Source organism: Nelumbo nucifera, chromosome 1 (genome assembly GCF_055504915.1).
Source record: "Nelumbo nucifera cultivar China Antique chromosome 1, China Antique-T2T, whole genome shotgun sequence".
Taxonomy (NCBI): domain Eukaryota; kingdom Viridiplantae; phylum Streptophyta; class Magnoliopsida; order Proteales; family Nelumbonaceae; genus Nelumbo; species Nelumbo nucifera.
Window position 1 is genome coordinate 53,446,363 of NC_142649.1, and position 20,016 is coordinate 53,466,378.

The window sequence follows — 20,016 nt, forward strand, 5'->3', positions numbered from 1 at the left end:
AACATTTAAAAGGGAAAGTGAGCCATATGACTTAATGGGCCTAAAGCCCATTTTCGAACTGGGTTTAAGTGATGTAATTAAATATGGCGAATCTAGTTCATAATCTGATTAGTATCTACAGTAGGATAAGATAAGTCTTATCTACTTAAAGAGTCCAAATCCAAATATCAAACTTGAGTCAAGAAATTCCTTCTTAATTGGATAAGGAAGCTGATCCTGAGAAAGTTATAAATAAGAGAGACGAATTGCCACCCCTGCCCAATTTGATCTCCATTCTTAGAATTGATCAAGATTAGATCTTGATATTATTTCTTGCTAGAAGAAACAATATGAAGTCGTGCTCACAACCCCTTGCATGATTCTTGCTGAAGAATTAAGGTTCTTATTGAAGAACCTCTTTGCCGATCCTACTTAATCCTAAGTTGTGTCATCTTTAGTGGAAGCGGATTTTGGTGACCTCTTTGGACGTGAACACTTACGTTGGGAGTTATTTACATTGATTCTGTATCATATATATCCATCTCCCTCTTTTGGTTTTAGATCTGGTCCGGTTTATTTCAAGAACAAACTTTGAAATAATTTTTCTAAATTAAGGAATATGATTCCCGGATGGGAGAAAATTTTTTTTTGAAATTTCACCCAACCACCCTACATGGTTCGGTCATCCATATGATGGATCTCACATCCCTTCATTACGAATGTCACATTGCTCTTAGGGGTGCAACTTGGATGAATTGGGTCAGGTAGAGGATCGACCCAACCCAACCTAAAGTCATAAACATAGAGCTTAGGCGTAGATTAATTTAATTATGACTACAACCTAATATGATATATTTATTAACATTTAAATATTTTAAAACATTTAAGTAATATTTATAAAAAAATGTAACATTTAATCACTAATAAAGTAAAACAAATAAAATAGAACACCAACAAAAAATATAGAAAAATAATTATTTTATTAAGTAATTAACAGTAATTTAATTATTTATTGGTTAAAAGCTATTGATGTAAATAATCCAAATTAGTAAATTATTTTTGTAACAAATTTATAAAATAAAGATTAATTATTTTGAACATGAAATTTCTTCCTTAATGGAAGAGAAGAAGTTGCAATACACTCTTTAATACTCAAAGCTGCAAAATTAGAATCAGCCTTATATAAATTAGAAAAAACAGTATAAACAGACTTTAAAAACCAAGTTAGAAGGCCTAACAATATTATTAAAACTTCGATCATTCCGAGTTTTTCAGATGTAATAGAATTCTACCGCCAAGATAAAATTCTTTCGAACTTCTGATTGTTCATTCCCATATCTTAATCAAAACGAAAAACTCTTTCAATGTATTGCATTGATTCCCTGTAAAGTTAAAAGACACCAATGACTCGGAAACAAAACCACACGAGCAAAAGAACCAAAAAAAAAAAAAAAAACCGCGATGTAATCTTGGAGGAATACTTCATACACAACTTAGTTTTCCAAAAACAAACGACCAGATTTCCTTTCAAACAACCAATTGTGAACTTACCATTCGCATCATGAATCCAAACAAATTTACCAGAATTTCTATTAGCAAAAATACGAGTGTTGAAGAGGTATAAGACATTAATCCTTTTACCAATAACAGCAAGACATAAGACATAAGTTTGTTGAAAATTTTCAGATAGCCCTTGAAGATTCCAATTAGTCGAGTCATGACAAATCAAATCTCTGACCTGCAAATCTTTGAACCCGTAGGTACTATTTATTTTTGGTAATTACTTTACCTTTTTTTCCCCAAAGTGCCGGCTGCGGATTTGATTCCACATCAATGCTGAAACAAATCAGCTAACACACCAACGAGCCAGCCCTCGGTTGGTGTAGATACTTTGATAGATCCATCTATAGCTATCCAAACAGTATTCCAGACTTTATAAGTGGAATTTGGATCTCAATTGAAAGAAATAAGAGCCTGTTTGGTTGACAGGAATAGGGTCTGGAATCGGAATCAGAATGGACCATTCAAATTCTAACTGTTTGTTTAGACTTAATCGGAATCCCATTCCCATTCCTGGTGGAATGGCCATTCCATCCCTCCCCCTCCCTTTAAAATGAAATCCATTCCAACTGATTTCAATTCACATTCCAATTCCTGTCTAAACCAAACAAATTTTGGTAATAGATTATTCCAATTCCAATTCGATAGATTTTGATTTCAATTCTGACTGCAAATCAAACGGATCCTAGATACATTAACACTATAGTTGGAGCTTTCCAAAACGGAACCAGCTACAAACCATAGATCTATTAACAAAACCCGTCCTTTTGAAACCCAACCTACCATTTTTGGAACATAATTTATCCCAGCTTACCAAACGTTCAAAACACTTTTTGGCTCAAAAGCAAAAGCTTAGAGACTTATACGTGACGACTTAAAAAAGAAGTTTAGAACTTATCATATACATCCAACCACACTTGCCCTAATGTTCCCATTATGTATAGAATCAATATAGATTGTATGGACATGGATGAATTAATGTATACATTTAAAAACAATGTATGGTTTTGAAAAGACTCGTTCGCAAAAGTAACACACTTGAGGAAGATGAAGTTAAAAGGAAAATCAATCTGAAGGACTTTATAACATACAATCATGTTTATTCATCGGAAACTAATATTTACAAAGATTGGAAAGGGATGGCTCACTAGTCACGAGAGGGGTTCAAGAAAAGGGCAAGTCATTGCAGCTCAAGAAGTTGTCCCATATCAATTTCAAGGTATCCTGAAGCATATCAGTGACAGGGCCTACCTCTGCCATATGATCCTGAAACTCCAAGAATGGAAAGATGACTCATCAAATCTTTCTATAAAATATATGAATGAACATGATCTACTAAAAAGATGCCATCTTATATCCTGAAAAGGCAATGAAAGTTGTAAAAGGCAATGAAAGATGGCATCTTTCATTCTTATTTTATTTCATTCATTGCAATAGAATATCTTCTTAAAAGGCAATGAAAGTTGTAAAATCATTATTTTTTATGTGAGAAATAAGAATTTCAGACCCTAACATAGACTTGTTTGGGCTTGCCTCAAGAGGCGTGCTACAAAGGCGACTCAGAGAATCAAGAATGCAATATGTTGTATATCACATTAACTACTTGAAGCAATGCAATTAAGGAAAAAAAGAGATTGTGGGTTTTACATGCTTGAAAATGCTTTATATGTTTGCTTTTATTTTTAAATTTTCATTTGAATACACTTTACATGTTATGTTTATGTATTTGAATTTTAGATAATAGGTTTTATAAATCATTTATTTTAAAATTTAAGTTTATATTTTTATTAACATTATGTTTTAATATTTTTTAAATTTTTTGCATTTTTTTTAATTTTTTGGCATTTTTTTTGTAATTTTCTGACCTTTTTTTTATTTTTTAGCTTTTTTTTTTTTTGTAATTTTGCACCTTTCTTAAAAAGGCGCGCGCCTCGCCTTGCGCCTTGCACCTCAGGCGCAAATTGGTCCTTGTGCTTTTTTTGCGCCTTGCGCTTTTAAAACACTGGGATTTATGCAACTTCAGTCTTTGAATAGACTACTGCACAAGAGGGGGGAAATTGTTCTTGCTATTCTGTTACAATTAGGAATTTTCTGATACCACCTAGAAGATCTCATATTTCAGATCTTCCAGGTCAAGAAACCAAACATGTTAGGATCAAGCAATCATTAGATGTGTGATCACTTCAGTATTATCCTATCTTACAACTAACAGGACTAACCTGCAACTGCCCAACTATTCCTGTCATCTTGAGACCAACTTCCCTTGAAAATTCTCCCATTGAAGTCCTGAAATCAAATCGATCTGCATCTCGCACCTTGAGCTTCATATACAGATTTTTAAAAGCTTTAGCTTTTGTGTGCCAGGCGCCAACAACACTGTATTTATCTCCAAAACATTCCTTCCCCAATGGCCATCTCAACCCTCCCTTCACATTTGGATCTATAATTGCAGATTTTATTAGATGGCTCAAACTAAGTTTCTCGTCATCCTGAAAACAAATACATTTTGTCAGCATTTTTACAATTTCCTTTTATTTTTATTTCTTGGGGTAGGGGAGTGAATCCTTGTCAGATATTTGGTCAATGAATAAATAGAAAAAAAATCAATAAACCATCATTTATTTCTAAAGAACTAATGCCAAGTATAAGGAAAGGACAACCTCTTGCAGAACATTTTAAGTTATGGATCTTCATGATATTTTCAGGAATACCAAGGATAACCTGCAGGAAAGTGAGTTCCTATAGATAACTATAAGTGAAAAGTCAGATCCAGATTGGAAAGAGAACTCACAGTCAATGCCGTCAAGGTCACCTTAGTGTATAACATCAGTCTCAAGTCTAGATTCTTCTCCAAGCATGATATGTCAGCTACCAGGTGACGCACTGCACTCAGTTCAATCTACAACAAATAACAAAATATGTTTCAAGGTAAGATTACATCAATTATGCTCACATGTTAATAAGTTTGTAATAGAGGGTAGAACCATTGTTTGCAGTTTCGATATTGATGGACATTTCACCATGTAGAGATGGAGAAATTTCAGAGATATTTCGTTAATTTCGCTAAGATGTTTGGAATATCTAAAAAATTAGGAAATTTTTCTAGAAACACAGAATCAGTTAATAAAGCTTCAAGGAATCATTATAATAAATAAAATTGCACATTTGAGACTCAAAAAACCATAGCAAAGAACTGTATAAATCAAATAGGGGAAACCTGAGAGACTTTAATTGATATCTTTCTCGGTTTCCCATTTAGGCTGCATTTGGCATTCCTTATTTTAAGGACTTATCTCCATTTTGCAGTTAAAAATTCAGTGTTCATAGGGGCATTTTAACAGCAAAAGGAGATAAGTGCTTAAAATAAAGAATGGCAAATGCACCCTTAGTCTTTTAGTCATATTCTCTTCATTAAATATGTCAATCACTTGCCATTTTGACCTTTTTTTTTTTTTGTTACTATATGTTTTGATTAGTTTGAGAATACTGTTCTGTAGTTATATGTAATTTACTTTTCTTTTGAATTATAGTGACTTGGTAAGTGAATAATATCGAATAGTAAGCAAATTATACAATCACCAATTCCCCATAGGTCTTTTAGGAAAATATTTTTATAAAATTATAATGATTTTAACAAAATATCAAAAACATTTTAATAATATTCTAAAATTTTAAACATTGAATATATAGTCTATCAATGAAAATCTGAAATTTTGCTGACGTATTGGCAAAATATTGTATATATTTAGAAAAATAATTCCCAGAAAATTTTGTATCGCTACCTAGCAAAATGGGGATATGTTGGAGATATTTTACCAATATTGTCAATTTTGTGAAGCATGGGTACAACAGACATTTCCGTTGTTTTGTGATAGGAAGCCCAACCCAACACTAGTAGTTCCACTTCAAAGGACAATATTCCAGAACCAGGCCAAGCTATTAGGTCCATCAAAAATGTTTACACATGTGGCCCATGAAATAAGCCCTATTTTTACCTTGTTATGTAATTCATGGAATCAGCATGTATAAATAGTCTTTCAAAGTAAGAATTATCAAAAAAAGAAAAAGTCTTTCAAAGTAACGAAACAGAAAGCATAAGAATTCTCATTTCAGGAGGTAAAGAGTCCCCTTGAAGAGGCTCCCGTGGTGAGCAATCTCTCATCAACTGCTAGACCTGTTCACAGGCCGGGCTGGGGCCAGATTCAGGTTGGGCTTTGCCTCTTTATAAACAAAAAATGACCAGGCCCGAGCCCTAGCCTGGCCCTATATAAAGCCCAAAGACCAATCTGAACAGAAATTATAATATATAGAATATTAAATAATACTCTTTTCTGTTAATAATAATATTATTAGATAATATTTACTGCCAGAATTTTCTGAGGATGGCATTCTGCAAGTTCAACCCAGTCAAATCATTGATTTCAGATGCATAAACAGTGGAAAGAAGTCAAACAAGCTCCAGTGGTTGGAAACACTCAACTGCAGAAGATGCCTCTTGGGAGACATACACAGACCTGCAACAGCAATTTCCTAACCTCCCCCTTCCAACTAGTGTTATGCATCTTTATTCTTCTTAATATAAAATAGTTTTATTAAAAATAAAGAAAAATGAGATCCCCCCTTCCTCTTCTTCCTCCTCCCCTTCCTCCTTCCTCCTCACCCTCTCCTCTTAAGAAGGCCCCACGCCTCCTTGTGTTCGGGAGGCTTACACCTCTTACGTTCTGAACTATGCCTCACGCCTCTAGGTAGTGGAACGCCTTGCGTCACGCCTCCGTGTTTTAAAACATTGTTATAGCCCTTTAAGACAGGTCAACATTACTTGTCACAGCTGGCAGAAGTTTGCTTCACAGTACCATGGACCTTTCCTATCATGGAGAGAGGGCAGGGTGGCTTACAAATTGGATCTGCCTCCATCATCCAAAATACATTTCATGTGTCATTACTTAAGAAGCATATATTGGGCCATCCACCTCGGTCAGTATGTACTGCCAGAATTTTCTGAGGATGGCATTCTACAAGTTCAACCCAGTCAAGTCACTGATTTCAGATGCATAAAGAGTGGAAAGAAAATCAAACAAGTTCTAGTGGTTGGAAACACTTACCTGCAGAAGATGACTCTTGGGAGACATACACAGACCTGCAACAGCAACTTCCCAATCTCAACCTTGAGGAAAAGGTTGCTCTTCAGGGGGGTGGAGTTGATACAAGTCCAGCCTAGCCCAACACTAGTCTAGTAGTTACTTCAAAGGACAAAAATCCAACACCAGGCCAATGCATTGCATGTCTCTACTATCCCTCTTGACTCCTCTTGAATCATTGATTCAGGAGCTTTAAATTATATGATTGGTAAGTCCAGACTTCTTTTTTATCATTTGTCAAGACAGTAAAACTTGCAAATGATTCTTTATCCTCCATTGCAAGCTAGGGAAATGTCTCCTTTCCAAGTGACCTTCATCTAACCTCTATACTTCTTGTCCCAAAATTACCCATTAAACTCCGTTCTTGTCCTCATTATACAAACTGCAATTTGCAGGTCATTTAGGGCCTTTAACTACCATTTTTTTATCAATAACAGAAATGTTTCATTAATATAGAAAAAGAGGTACAATGGAACACCACGGAGAGAGGTAAGCTCTCTTAACTATCTTCACAATGACAGCTGATTACACTAATTACAACACATGCCAGAAAAGTTGATCCCTTCCCACCTGTTGCTTCGCCAAAGCATTAGAAAATGAATTAGCACTTCTTTTTACCCACTGCAACATAACTTCTACGCTTTGTGTTACCCTTTTGAACTTCCTTTTTTCATTAACATAGTTCCACCAATCAGTCTCCTCCTTTTACAGCCACATCACTACTAACCTTGAATCCCCTTGAATGATCAGCCTTCTTATGTTCAACTCCTTTGCTTTTTGAACTCTTCCATCACAGCCATGATTTCAGCCTTCAATGAATCACCCATACCTATTGGGCCCAAACAGAAAGCAATAATTCTTCCCTCCTCATTCCAAACAACACCTCCCATGCCTGAAGGACCTGGGTTTCCTTCATACTACCATCAAAGTTCAGCTTGATAAACCCACAAGTAGGTGGGGACCATGTCGGCCTGATGACAACTTTAGAGAGAGAACACCATTGTGAATTCATCCGGACCAAGAGCTTTAAATCTATCCATAGAGAAAATTGCTTCTTTGATCTCATCCAAATCAAAGCTCCTCTCCAGCCAACTCTTGAGAGCTATTTCCACCTCCTCTATGGTCCTTATCTTCACAAAATTTTCTCCCTTAGGCTATCTTTTTCCTAGAAGTAAGAAAGATCAAATTTTCTTGTCTTGCAATTTATTGGGGCTATAACTTCAACCATTTAAAGATAGTATGAATGATGGTGTCCTTCTAGGATTTATACCTTTCCTCCCAAAGTTCTACACAAATGGTTGGGGGGAGAATGCTAACTGTGACAATAAAATGACTTGAAACTAAAAATTTGAAACCAAACAAGGAAAAACTTGCTGACAAAGAAATTCTGCAAGGGTTTCTCAAATTCTTGAAGATTGTCCCAGAATTCAGTGCATGTTAAAAATCTAGAGAAGATTCCATTGGGAAGAATCTCATGCATATCATGTGTGCCTGCTTGAGTTGGAAGTTAATTTGTTAGGCTTGCTGGAATTGGCCCAACTTCATGGGTCTGGAGCGCATCCGCTTTCTCTTCTGCCTTGGGCATGGGATACAAAATATTCACATGTAAATATATATATAAATGACTTTTTTATGCCCATAAATGCACGGATATATATAAATACTTAATTACATTCATATATACATCTCAAGTCAACTAAACATGCTATACATAAATAACTACTCCAAAAATTAGAAAATTTTCAAATTTGGTTCTCCTACATTCCCAGTCCCCTACTAGCCCTGGCTCCTACACTCCATATTCTGCTTAGTTGGATTATTCACTAGCCTACATGTATGCATGTCATATCTATATCTTAGTGTCTTGTGCAGAAAGCATGAATATAGTCTGCAGAAAGCATGCAACTTGCCTTGTGTAGTTCTAGTTCTCCACCTTTCAATGCAGTACATTTACATGAAATAGTTGTATCTGGCCGAGACTTGTCAAAAACCTGAAAAAGGAATGAATTTCATAAGCTCATAGACAAATTAATTAACAAGTAATAATCAAAAAGTGAACAACCATAGAGATTTGATCCAAACCATTATGTGACCTTGACAAAAGTAGACAGTCCAACAATCCAACCTAATTCTGTATGAAAACTGGGTCACTGTCCACCTGGTTTGCACTTAACTAGGTCAAACACTAAAGTGTGTGGGAATGAACTAAAAATTACTATGTTGGGTGTCCAAATGCTTTAGGACCTTTATCTTTTTCTTTTCATTTTTCTAATTGGCATGCTTTTGATCAATGTTTTGAAATCCAGACTGGATAGGTTGGTTGAACTGAGTTCAACTGGATTCAGGTCCTTTTATGGTAACTGAAAACCAGGAATAACCAGAACATACAGGTTGAACTGCCAATTGTAATACCAATTGAACCAGGAACCACAGACCTTGTTAGTCTGATCCTTGATCTGGTGTTCAAAACATTGGTTCTGATAGTTCATAGTTAAATAAGATTTTTAAACCATTAATCAATGCTTCCTCCCCCCACCCCCACCCCACCCCCAAGAAAAGAAAAAGAAAAGAAAAGGAAAGAAAGGCCTTAGCAGGTCAACTTCTAATACAAGTTTCACAGTATCAAATCAAACAAATACCTTCACATGGTAATACTCCTTCTCTTCATCAAAATCCACTCCAATATTTGGGGCAACATTGCCTAAAATTCCTTCCATATAAGAACTAGGAAGATTTGTATAAAATGATCTCTTCACACGACTTGAAGTGGATTCATCAGCTAAACTTCTTTTGACATTGTCTAGTGTGACAGAGGGGCTCCTGCATTACATAAATATAGGCTTAATTAAGAAAATAGAAGATAACATATTATAGTCACTTAAGTACAACTTTAAATATGCTATTTATCATTTTAGACATATGTTTTGTTTCATCTCACAACCAATCTCCAATGACAACCATCGAAATAGGAGGCAGATAAGTGAATCTATGAGGTATTGGTCGTACAATGGGTGGGCATCTAGAGAGCAAGGAGATTGAAGCAGAGAAAAGAGAGGCAACAAAGGCTTCTTTGTCTCTTCCACGAGATGGAGAGAATATTTGGTGAAAGAAGCATAGAAGCTGTTGTTTGAAGAAGGTAAAGGTAAAGGACAAATCTCGTTGAAGATTAGACAGAAAGGAAAAGGAACCATTTTTCTGATTGGAGAAGAAATGCAATCGTTGAAAGGTTTCATTGATGGGGCTTTCTACTCTGTCAAAAAAGAGGGTTAGAAGAGCTCTTTGGAGTTACCAAGTATCAAGTTGAACTGAAATGCAACCAAAACATCTAGTTTGCATCCCAGAAGGAAAGAAAGGCAGAGGATGGAAGCTGGTTGTGGAAAAGTTGAAGGGCTTTCTCCTGAAAAATGAAGCAGATGCTTTCAATGAGCATGGGATGGAAGGTAAAGAGAAAGAAACTTCTCAAGGAAAGTCTCCAGAGAAATCGAGAAAGACAGATAACAGTAAGGAGGTTACAGAGGAAAGCATGCAAGGAACGAATCACCAAAATATGGTGGTAGTAAATTCAAGTAGGGTACAGAAATTGCTTCTGGACAATAACAGATGATGGGTAGGAGAAAGGATTAATTATTAAAGCAGGGAAGGAGGTAACTGATTGGGGGATTATTTTAGAGGCGATTGTGTCAAAAGTTAGAGCTACTTCAGGAGTGCCTATCTTCCCATTTGATGACAGGTGAGCTTCAATGGATTTAGGAAATACTGTGGTGGATTTCACAACAGTGGAGACTGGTTTGGGTTTAGTTTACATTGAAAACTGGTCTGTATCCTGCAATACAAAGGAGCTGAATGATGGTTCCTTTGTGATTAAATTGGTAGGACTTCCTTTTTCTCTTTGGAAGAAATCTTATCTCGAGAAGATAGTCATAGTGATGGGCAATGTATTTTTTATATTCTAATACAACCAATCTCCAGCCAGCAAAGGTGAAGATTGCTGGTGTGAAACCTGGCGCTGTTCCAGGATCGCTGGAGGTCTTCTCAGACGAGGTTTGGACGAAAGTCTAGGTAGGAACAAAACATGAAGCATTGCTATAGAGAGAGAGAGAGAGAAAGAGAGAGAGAGAGTCGGGAGGTTGAAAAAGGTGACGAGCTGGCCTGGGGGGATTATATAGAAAAGTGGTTAACGGAGAATATTTTTGAGGAAGGTGAATAGCCAACCAATGGGGCTCATTTCAAGGTTGGTATGGGGAAGGAAATATATTCAAATAATTCTAAAAATAAATTGAAGGGTGTAAGAAACCTTTCTTTTGCCAAAGCAGTTAGAAAGGAGACCACCTCAGATCCTCTGTGGGGCCCAGCTCAAAAGAAGTTTCAAAAGGGGTTGGGCAAAGGTGTAGTGTGTTATGAACCTTGTGAGGTTATTCTCAATACAGGTAAGAACTAGCGCAAAAACCCAGCAAATCAAAACTTGGTGGCTCATGTGATAACTTTAGTGATCACATAAGGCCAGTTTTGAGGCATCCGATTGGAGACCATGGGAAAGCTCTATCATCATCCCAAATCAATGCCCAGGGGAGTTCAAACCCAAGGTCACAGCCAAGGACTTCTTTCCAGTGGGTTCCAAGATTGGAAGCTTTACAACAGAGTTCCAATGAATCTTTAACAGATCGCACTAATCCTAGATACATAAAGAACTGGCTGGACCACTTTGAAGAAGATGATAATGCTCGGGTGGACTGTGATCAATCAGAAGATGAAGGTTCAGGCTCAGAGATGGGTTCTATTGGCAGCAGTTCAGAGGAGAAGGAGATGCAATAGGTAAATTTGAAGACAATCTAAACATTGATTTACTGTTTGTAGACAAAGAAATTTAATGGAAGGAGACCTCTTCTTCGTGTCCAGTGAAAATGAGTGAAGGTACAAACCAGGTGGAGTCTATGAAGGTTGCTAGGGTGGAAAACCAAAGCCTAAACAATGGGACACTGGAACCAAATACTGTTTCACGTTTTCTAATCTTTTATCTTCTCCAACTTTCATGGGATGCTAATTACACGGTAAAGGAAAAAATTTTGGTTGTTATGTTCGACAACTCATGCTGCCAACAGGGCTTTCCCTGTATGACATGTTATTTCATATTAACTCCATGCAACAGTAACAGTAGAGGTGGCAAATGGGTGGGTTGGATTTGGTTGGGTGTGGGTTGAGTACCAACCCACCCATTTTGACCTAATAACCCATTTGCGGCCCATGTTAGTGGATCAAAGTGGATCGCAACCCACTCTGACCCTGACCCACCCTAACCCACCCTTTTGACCCTCTAATTCAAATTAAATTTCTTTTTATTTCTTTATTCTAAATGCATAAAAACATAAAACTATATATTTCAACTAAAAACCATAAAAAAAATCAAATTTTTTTATAAAAAATGCACAAATCAAAAAACACAAAAAGTGGTTAAAAATATATATTTCATGTAAAACATCAAAAATTATAGAAAAATACAAAGAAATTGCGGGGGGGAAAAGCTCAGAAAATTTTGCAAAATTTTCAAAAAGTAAAAAATTTCAAAAAATACATAAAATTATAAAAAAAAACAACTAAAAGGCAAAATTTTCTTAAAAATTGTAGAAGTTAGAAAAATTATAAAAATCAAAAATTGAAGAAAATAAGGAAAATGATAAAACTTTATATATATTTCAAAAAAAAGGCAGAAATTGCATTAAATACATAATTGAAAAAAATTCTAAACAATTATATATTTCAACCCATAAATCATAAAAAAACACAAAATATATAAAATATATAAAAATATATATTTTATATCCAAAAATAGCAAATATTGTAGATTCACAGAAAATTACTAACATTTTAAAAAAGTATAGCCAATCTGAGTTTCGGCTTCTATCAAAATCTACTCAAATTTTCCACGATAAGCAACTACTCTTATTTGAAAATTTCAGCAACCAATTCAATCCTTTCTCTGCAAATTTCCTTACATTTTATGGATGTAATTTTTCTTCCATGGATTCTTCCCTTCTTCCCAGTCTGAGAATTATTCACAAAACATCAAAACAACTTTCTCTCTTCTACCTATATTTCCAATGCCCAGTTCTGACATCATAACGACCTTGATGAACCCATCCTATTATGCATAGATCTGAGTCACAACTCTCATCCACGATCTTAGCCTCCGACGATCCTATCCATCATTTTCTCCTTTGACCTGTATAGATCTGCGTCACCGCTCCCTTCCACAATCTGAGTTTCTAAAATCTGAATGCCCAACGATTCTATCCTTCATTCTCTCATTCAACCTGTACAGGTCTAAGTCACCACTCCCTTCCATGATCTGAGTTTCTGACTTGTATGATCTGAATCACCGGCTTGAACTACCCATGTAGACAAGAGAGAGAGAGAGAGACGAGGTGGAGGCAGAGTTATGATTTTCAAACCCTAAACATCACTATACTGCCTATGGGTACCCATGACCCAACCATTTTCTCTTGACCCAAATGGGTTACTCGACCCATATTGACCCACATGATATATGGGTGGGTCAAGTGGGTTAGGTCAAAAATTGCCACCCTTGAGTAACAGTGCTGAAGGCATAGCTGTATGGGCTAACATGTCACATGGAGAAGAGCCGCTGGAAAACACAGGCTGTGTTGACATGTTATTTCACGGTTGTTGCTGAGGTCCTAAGTAGATTCATCATTAAAGCTGATCTAGAAAACCAGTTCAGAGGATGTAGAAATGAGGTGGTGGTGACTCACTTGCATTTTGCGGATGACATAACTATCTTTTGTAAAGATTGTACTGCGGTCAGCATGAGGAATTTTAAAAACCATAGTTGATAGTTTCCAGAGGATCCCAAAGTTAAAAGTGAATTGGGAAAAGAGTTGTGTGGCTGGTGTTAATATGAGAGAGGAGGATATCCCCTTGTGGGCAGGATTACTAGGTTGTGAGGTGAAAAATTAGTCCCTAGAGTATGCCTTTAGGAGGCAATCCAAGAGCAGATAGTTTCTGGAAACCAATAGTGGAACGATTCACTAGGAAATTAGCAATGTGGAAAAAGAGCTATATCTCTATGGGATGGAGAATTACTTTGAACAAGTCTACCCTAGCCAACTCACCCACCTACTTTTTGTCCACCTTTAGGATCCCAATGAAAACAGCAAGACAGCTAGAAAAATTGATGAGGGATTTCTTGTGAGAACCGGGAGATGAAAAGAAAGATCATTTGGTCAAATGGGAGCAGGTGTGTAAATCAAAGGAACAAGGAGGACTAGGTATTGGGAATCTAGCTAAATGAAACACAATTCTTCTAGGAAAATGGCTTTGGAGATAGGCTTTGGCACAAGGTCATTGAAAGCATTCACAGTGTGGCGGACAATGGCTGGGATGCAAAGCTAGTGCCTCATTCAACCTCAAATTCCCCATGGAAGGCAATTGACTCAGAGGTATTACCATTCTTCCTTAATTTTATCCGGTTTGATGTAGGGTGTGGGGATTGAATCTTATTTTGGGAGGACCTTTGGATTGGGGATACACCCTTAACCTAGAATTCCCTGGACTCTTTTCTTTATCAAAACTCAAGGCAGAACCTATTTCTAGATTTGGGGCAACTTTAGACTCAGGTTTAAACTGGGATTTTGGCTTCAGAAGGGATTTGAGGGATAATGAGTATGATTCACTTATCTTGCTACTTTCTTTGTTGGAAAAGGTGTTTTTGGACCAAAACTCTCTAGATGGCAGGGTGTGGCTTCCTTCCTCAAATGGCCTTTATTTTTATTGGAAATGGTAACTTCATTAATACAACTTAAGAATAACTTTCCAGAGTTAAGTACAGCTGTCAACCCCTAAACAGGTGTTGAGCCCCCAGTAATCTTTCTTACAAAACTGCCCAGAACATTCTCTCCCTCACAGTTCCTTGTTTAGTCAACGTGTCAACTAAACCATTACTGATCTCCTTGTCCATTTGAAGCATGCACCGATCTCCCTTGTTGTGTTGAGGATTTCCCTTATAGGCTGTCTATAAATCCAAGCTCCCAACTTACCAGATTGCAGCCACTCAATCAACAATTTAGAGTCTCCCTCTATCTCAATTTGGTGTAACCCCAATTGTTTGGCATATCTTACATCTTGAAGCAAGGCCATCACCTCCGCTCTCAATGAGTCCCCCACTCCTATTGGTCTTGAAAACATAGCCACAATTCTGCCATTTTCATATCTGAATACTCCTCCTATACCTGAAGGGCCCGGGTTACCTCTAGAACTCCCGTCCATGTGCTTCATTTTTCAACCTACTCACTCACTCTGGCTCTTTGGGGGTAAATTTCCCAGTAAGAGAAATCTGGTGCAAACCAACTCCTCCCAAAATACAAACTCTTTGCTGGGAAGTGTTCCTTGGAAAAATTAACACTTGTGACATGCTACAGAAAAGAAGGCCAAATAAGTGTCTCTCTCCTCATGTGTGTATCCTTTGTAAGGTTTGTGGAGAGACCCTTCCTCATTTACAAATCTCTTGCTCTTTTGTGACTTTTTCTATTCTCTCTTTGGTTGCAAATGGGACCCCCGTAGGATATGGTTAATTTATTCAACCCCAACTTCTTGAGGCAACAGGAAAAAGGAGAAGATGTTTGTGGAAGACAGTAAGGGCAGCCTTGGTCTGGACTATCTGGGAGGAAAGAAATAACCGGATCTTCAATGGAAAGATAAGATCCAAAGAGGAAGTGATTGAATCTATACAAGTTAGATCAGCACACTGGGTGAAAACATTGGATCTCTTTAGAGATGTTTCTACAAATGATATATTATGGAATTGGACTGAAGTGGTACAGACAAACATACATAAAGAAATAGTGAGAATGGATTGGAAACCATCAGAGGTAAATAAGCTGAAATTAAATTTTGATGGTAGCTCTTTTGGCAATCCAGGAAGGGCAGGCATAGGGAGAGTTATCAATAACCATCAAGGAGTAGTAAAGTTCTCTTCTCAGGACCAGTAGGCTTTGGAGACTCGGTTCTGGCTGAAATTATGGCCCTGCTACAAGGTTTAAAAATAACCTCGCAGATAGAAGTTAGAGATTTGGAAGTGGAAGGAGATGCTTTTTTGGTGATTTCTTGGGCAAAGAATATACAGTCAACACCCTAAAAACACAGATTTGCATTCAGGGAGATTGATCATCTTGCAAGAAAGGTTAATGCAAAGTGTGGATGGGTAAGAAGAACAACAAACAGAATGGTAGATGCTTTAGCAAAACAGGGGGCAGATAGACCAGCCTTGTTTTGGGCAAAGCTGTAACTGATGCAGTGAAAAAGAAACTGGATGGCCTATGTATTTGAAAGCTTATTGTTCCTTGTAATTTGAGCAACTCTTCAGTAGAACAATTGTAAACTTCAATTTAATAAATAAAGTTTATTTGCTGATCACAAAAATAAGGTAAATATATATATGCAATAATTTGTATATTATAAGTATTTTTAAGTTCAGACTCCGAGTAATATAGTATTAATTCCTTTTTTATCAACCAAAACCTTTCACTAACTCGAAAAGTAAAAAGATAAAAATAAAACCAGCACAAACAAAATATCCAACATGTTATTACCCAACTACTTTGCTTCAGGTGAGAGTATACCCAATAAAATTAATTGAACTGTGAATATTACCCATGTAAGAGAATTTTGCCAAATCTAGCCACAAAAGAAGGCTTTATTTCTTCTGATTCATGGAATTCCATTTCATTCCAAACACTTCGGTAAGATGTGAGGAGATGTGGTTGTATCATCTGTGCTATGGATACCCATGGGCTTCTTCTAGAGTTCCCTGTGGTCTCATTAAACTCTAGCAAAGCAAACCAACAATTATTATTAAATTAGTTACCATTCAATAAGCAGAAAGACATAAATAACAAACCATATATATTTAGCAAGGTTCATACCTTTTGGTGGATGTGCACATACTAGAACCAGTGGCTTTTCTCCATTTTTCCGCTCAATGGATTCACAAGAAACTGGCTCCAGCCTAACTGAAGCAGGAAATTGATCATCATCTATCAAACCAATTACCCACCATCTATTTATTGAATGTTTTGCATAAATAATCTTTCCACCTTGGGAAGAATGTTTATCTTTCCTCTTCTCTGAATTATATTTAGAAGACTTCAGAGTCAAATTTCTTTCAAATTGGGGAACAAGCACATCTGGTGTAGGGGATGGCCTGTCTGCATCTTTTACATTTCTCTTATGTGGAGGGATGTATGCCATAAAGATAACCACAACTTCATAAGACTTCAATAACCTCTGGAAAAAAAATAAGGATGAAATTTTATTGTTAAAGGGCATACATATATATTTAACAGAATACATGGTATGAAACCCAAGAAGAAAACCATGGTAGCAAGTAAATTTGACAGAACACGCGCGCACACACACACACACAGAACCGTGCAAGCTTTTTGGCACTAGCAGAGTGTAGCTAGGAGAATGAATTGTTTGTTTCAGAACTTACCAATAGTGTAACTGGAAAAATGAAGTGTTTATCCAGTTCAAGATACCCAAAAATATAAACCATTTTTTGGTGTACAGGAAAAAAAAAAACTCATAGTTATGGGGATTCAATCGGTTGAGTCAAACATGGAATGTCCAACCTGGATACAAATTTAAATCAAGTTTATTGATAGATTCTAATCCAGCATCCGTAAGAGCCTTGCTAGCCATTTATTTTCAAATAATTTGGTTGCATCAGGATATGTTAAGGTCAAATTTCATTGCCAACTTAGAAACAGGGGAAAGAAAACAACTCTGATTCAGAAACTTAGCAAGTCAAGCAAGAAAGTCATCTTTCTTTTCCTTTTTTGTATTATTGTTCTTGGAGGGGGGTGATTACCTCTAAGAATCATCCTAGAGGCTTTGAAATATCAAACACAATATGAAGCTGGGCCATGACAATGGTTATACAGCTCTTCCAGATCTGATAAAGCAGTCATAACATAAGTTTCAAATTCCAACTTTGGGTAAACCAAGACCCAATGCTTCCTCCCGTCTAAGATGCATTGCAAGAGCTTCAGCTTCTTTGGGTGATCTGCAATTGTCTCTTTGCTCTCTTGCAGAGATTGATCTACCAAGATGTTTGCACACCAGGATCATCTAATCTACAATATATAAGAGAATGCAAGCCCTAAACCTAATTTCTATATTGGTCCATGAACCAAACTCCAATCAAATAAAGTATTAACTAAATTAAATCATAATTGAATATATGAAATCTAAATCTACTCTTATGCACATTCACTTGCCTTTTTTGACAAGCATATTCACTTATATATTTACTTCAATAATATTAATATCTAATAATTTGACCAAATGACAGTTACAGAAGTATCGAACTCATTTGCATTTCCCCTAAAGAACAGTAAAATGAACCCATATTGGAAAATGAGTTCAGGATTCAAATGCCATGAAAAGCTAAAAACAAAATGAGTCATTTCAGTAGCAAGCATACATTGTATATTAGATATATGTCATCAATAGATCGTGTTGAATTAAAAAAAAAAAAAAAAAAAAAAAAAAAAAAAAAAACATAAAAATAGACGATCCGATCAAGTGTCAAATTTTATATAAACTGTAAAAAAAAAATACTCAATATACATATTCAGAGTGAAAACTCTAATCAATTTAATCTCATTGCAACATCATAATTAAATAAAACTGAAACTAATTATATTAACAACGTGAACTGATCACTCCATCCTATAAACATGGATAAATTTAGATAGATAAGAAGAAACTGAACTAAATTCATCGAAAATATTGATGAGAAGTTTGAGATTTGGAAATTTCACCTTTGGAGGAAGAAGGCCCGAACCCCCGAACCGCAGTCACTAAAACCCTATAAACAGATTGTCAGATTTTCTTTGTTTTCCTCCGTTCTCTCGCGACTCGCTAGATGCCTCATGCCTAGAGCCAAATTTTACGAGGTATGTCTAACGAAATGACGATTCCCCCTTCATCAAAAGTGTGTAAAACAGTGCTGTCTTATCGTTGTTAGGGATGGCAATTTCTAGAACTGAACATTATTCGGCTAAAACCGATATCGGTTCGGTTTTTTTATTTTTGTTTATTTTGGCTCGTGAAAAGTTCAATTCGGCTTGGTTTTAATTGAGCTTCGAGCCGAGCTCGACTTCAATTCACGGGTTCATTTATTAATCGAATCGAGCTTGGGCCAGTTCAATGATAATGATGAAAATAATAATAATAATAATAATAATTGATGGAGGATGATTTAACCCGACCTACTGAGATGATGACATGTGGACCTGACTCAGTATGAGCAACAGCTTAGATTGTAGCCTAACCACAACTAAGTGATGAGTCTATAGAACAGTTCGCTACTTCATATCTCGTTGTAGGGGGAGCTCACTACAAAACAAGTCCAAGTCCCCCAAGCTACTAAGGAAACCAGCTCGCTCCAGCCTTTAGGCAGAAGAATCACCCCAGAGACCAACCTTGATAAGGGTCATCTCAAAACACCCCTAAGCTTGCTACAAGGTAAATCGCTACGGAGGAGCTTGTGACTAAGCAACGCAATGTTCTTAAGAAGCTTCTGCTTGACAAGACCGTACCGATCAGACTGCTCCACGTCTCTCGACTGACGGCACAGCCCTTTCAACAGTCTGCACCCACGTCTCTCGGCAGATGGAGCCATGCCTGCCCCTTTGGGACGTGTCACTCACCCAAGCGGGTAATACGTTATAACGATCACCTGCGCAGGCCTGACAGGTAACGGCTACGATAGGAGCCAGTGGCGGTTATGCCCAATTTGACAAGAACGCCACTATAAAAGCCCTTTAGGCGAAGGGGAGAAGGGATCTTGAGATACTTTTGACACTTACACACTCTCATACTCTCAACTTGAGTCCTTACTTGCTCGCGAGCTAACCTCTCGAGTACAGTGATAAAGCACGACCTACACTCTTAGCTTTTTGCACTCTTTTCTTCCTCTCCAGCGTTCTAACTTAAGTTTCGGAGTATTCCCGTCGGGCAAATCCCCGGGAATCCTTCTTCTTCGTCTTCTCAGGTGTCGTCCACCGCCAACAAGGAGCCAGTTAGTAGCATTCTCGGATCGTGCCACATCAATAATAATAATAATAATAATAATAATAACAACAACAATAATAATATAAAATTATAGAAAATAATATATATATATATATAATAAAAATATTATATGTATAATATTTTTACTTTTATATATAATAATAACAACTAATTATTATAGTTCTTAATTTTTTAAATATCAAATAAAAAATATTTTTATATATAATTCTTTTATTTTTATAAAGCA

General features: G+C 36.6%; 1 protein-coding gene across 3 annotated transcripts; it reads right to left on the reverse strand.

The window, feature by feature from the left end:
* Window positions 1-2,441: 2,441 nt before the first annotated feature.
* On the reverse strand, window positions 2,442-18,727 carry LOC104590204 (uncharacterized). Of its 3 annotated transcripts, XM_010248772.3 has the most exons (9): window positions 18,515-18,701; window positions 16,784-16,973; window positions 16,613-16,699; window positions 16,341-16,515; window positions 9,317-9,497; window positions 8,588-8,668; window positions 4,331-4,438; window positions 3,759-4,028; window positions 2,442-2,805 (listed from the first exon to the last, which is right to left on the reverse strand). In XM_010248772.3, exons 2-9 carry the CDS (start codon window positions 16,935-16,937, stop codon window positions 2,704-2,706), a joined length of 1,158 nt encoding a protein of 385 aa, XP_010247074.1. In that variant the 5' UTR covers window positions 16,938-16,973; window positions 18,515-18,701; the 3' UTR covers window positions 2,442-2,703. The 3 variants fall into 3 exon arrangements, with proteins under 3 accessions (XP_010247074.1, XP_010247073.1, XP_088752901.1); XM_010248771.3 differs by having other exon boundaries at window positions 16,613-16,973; window positions 18,515-18,727; XM_088896775.1 differs by lacking the exon at window positions 3,759-4,028 and having other exon boundaries at window positions 16,613-16,973; window positions 18,515-18,727.
* Between the last annotated feature and the right edge of the window lie 1,289 nt (window positions 18,728-20,016).

Bases quoted from the DNA above. Each gene is read 5' to 3' on its own strand.
- LOC104590204 (XM_010248771.3), bottom strand. From the start codon at position 16,937: ATGGCATACATCCCTCCACATAAGAGAAATGTAAAAGATGCAGACAGG. The intron at 8,669-9,316 runs GTATTTGTTTGA...TTCCTTTTTCAG, and splicing joins AGGAGTATTACCATGTGAAG to GTTTTTGACAAGTCTCGGCC. The intron at 4,439-8,587 runs GCAAGTTGCATG...TATTTGTTGTAG, and splicing joins GAGAACTAGAACTACACAAG to ATTGAACTGAGTGCAGTGCG.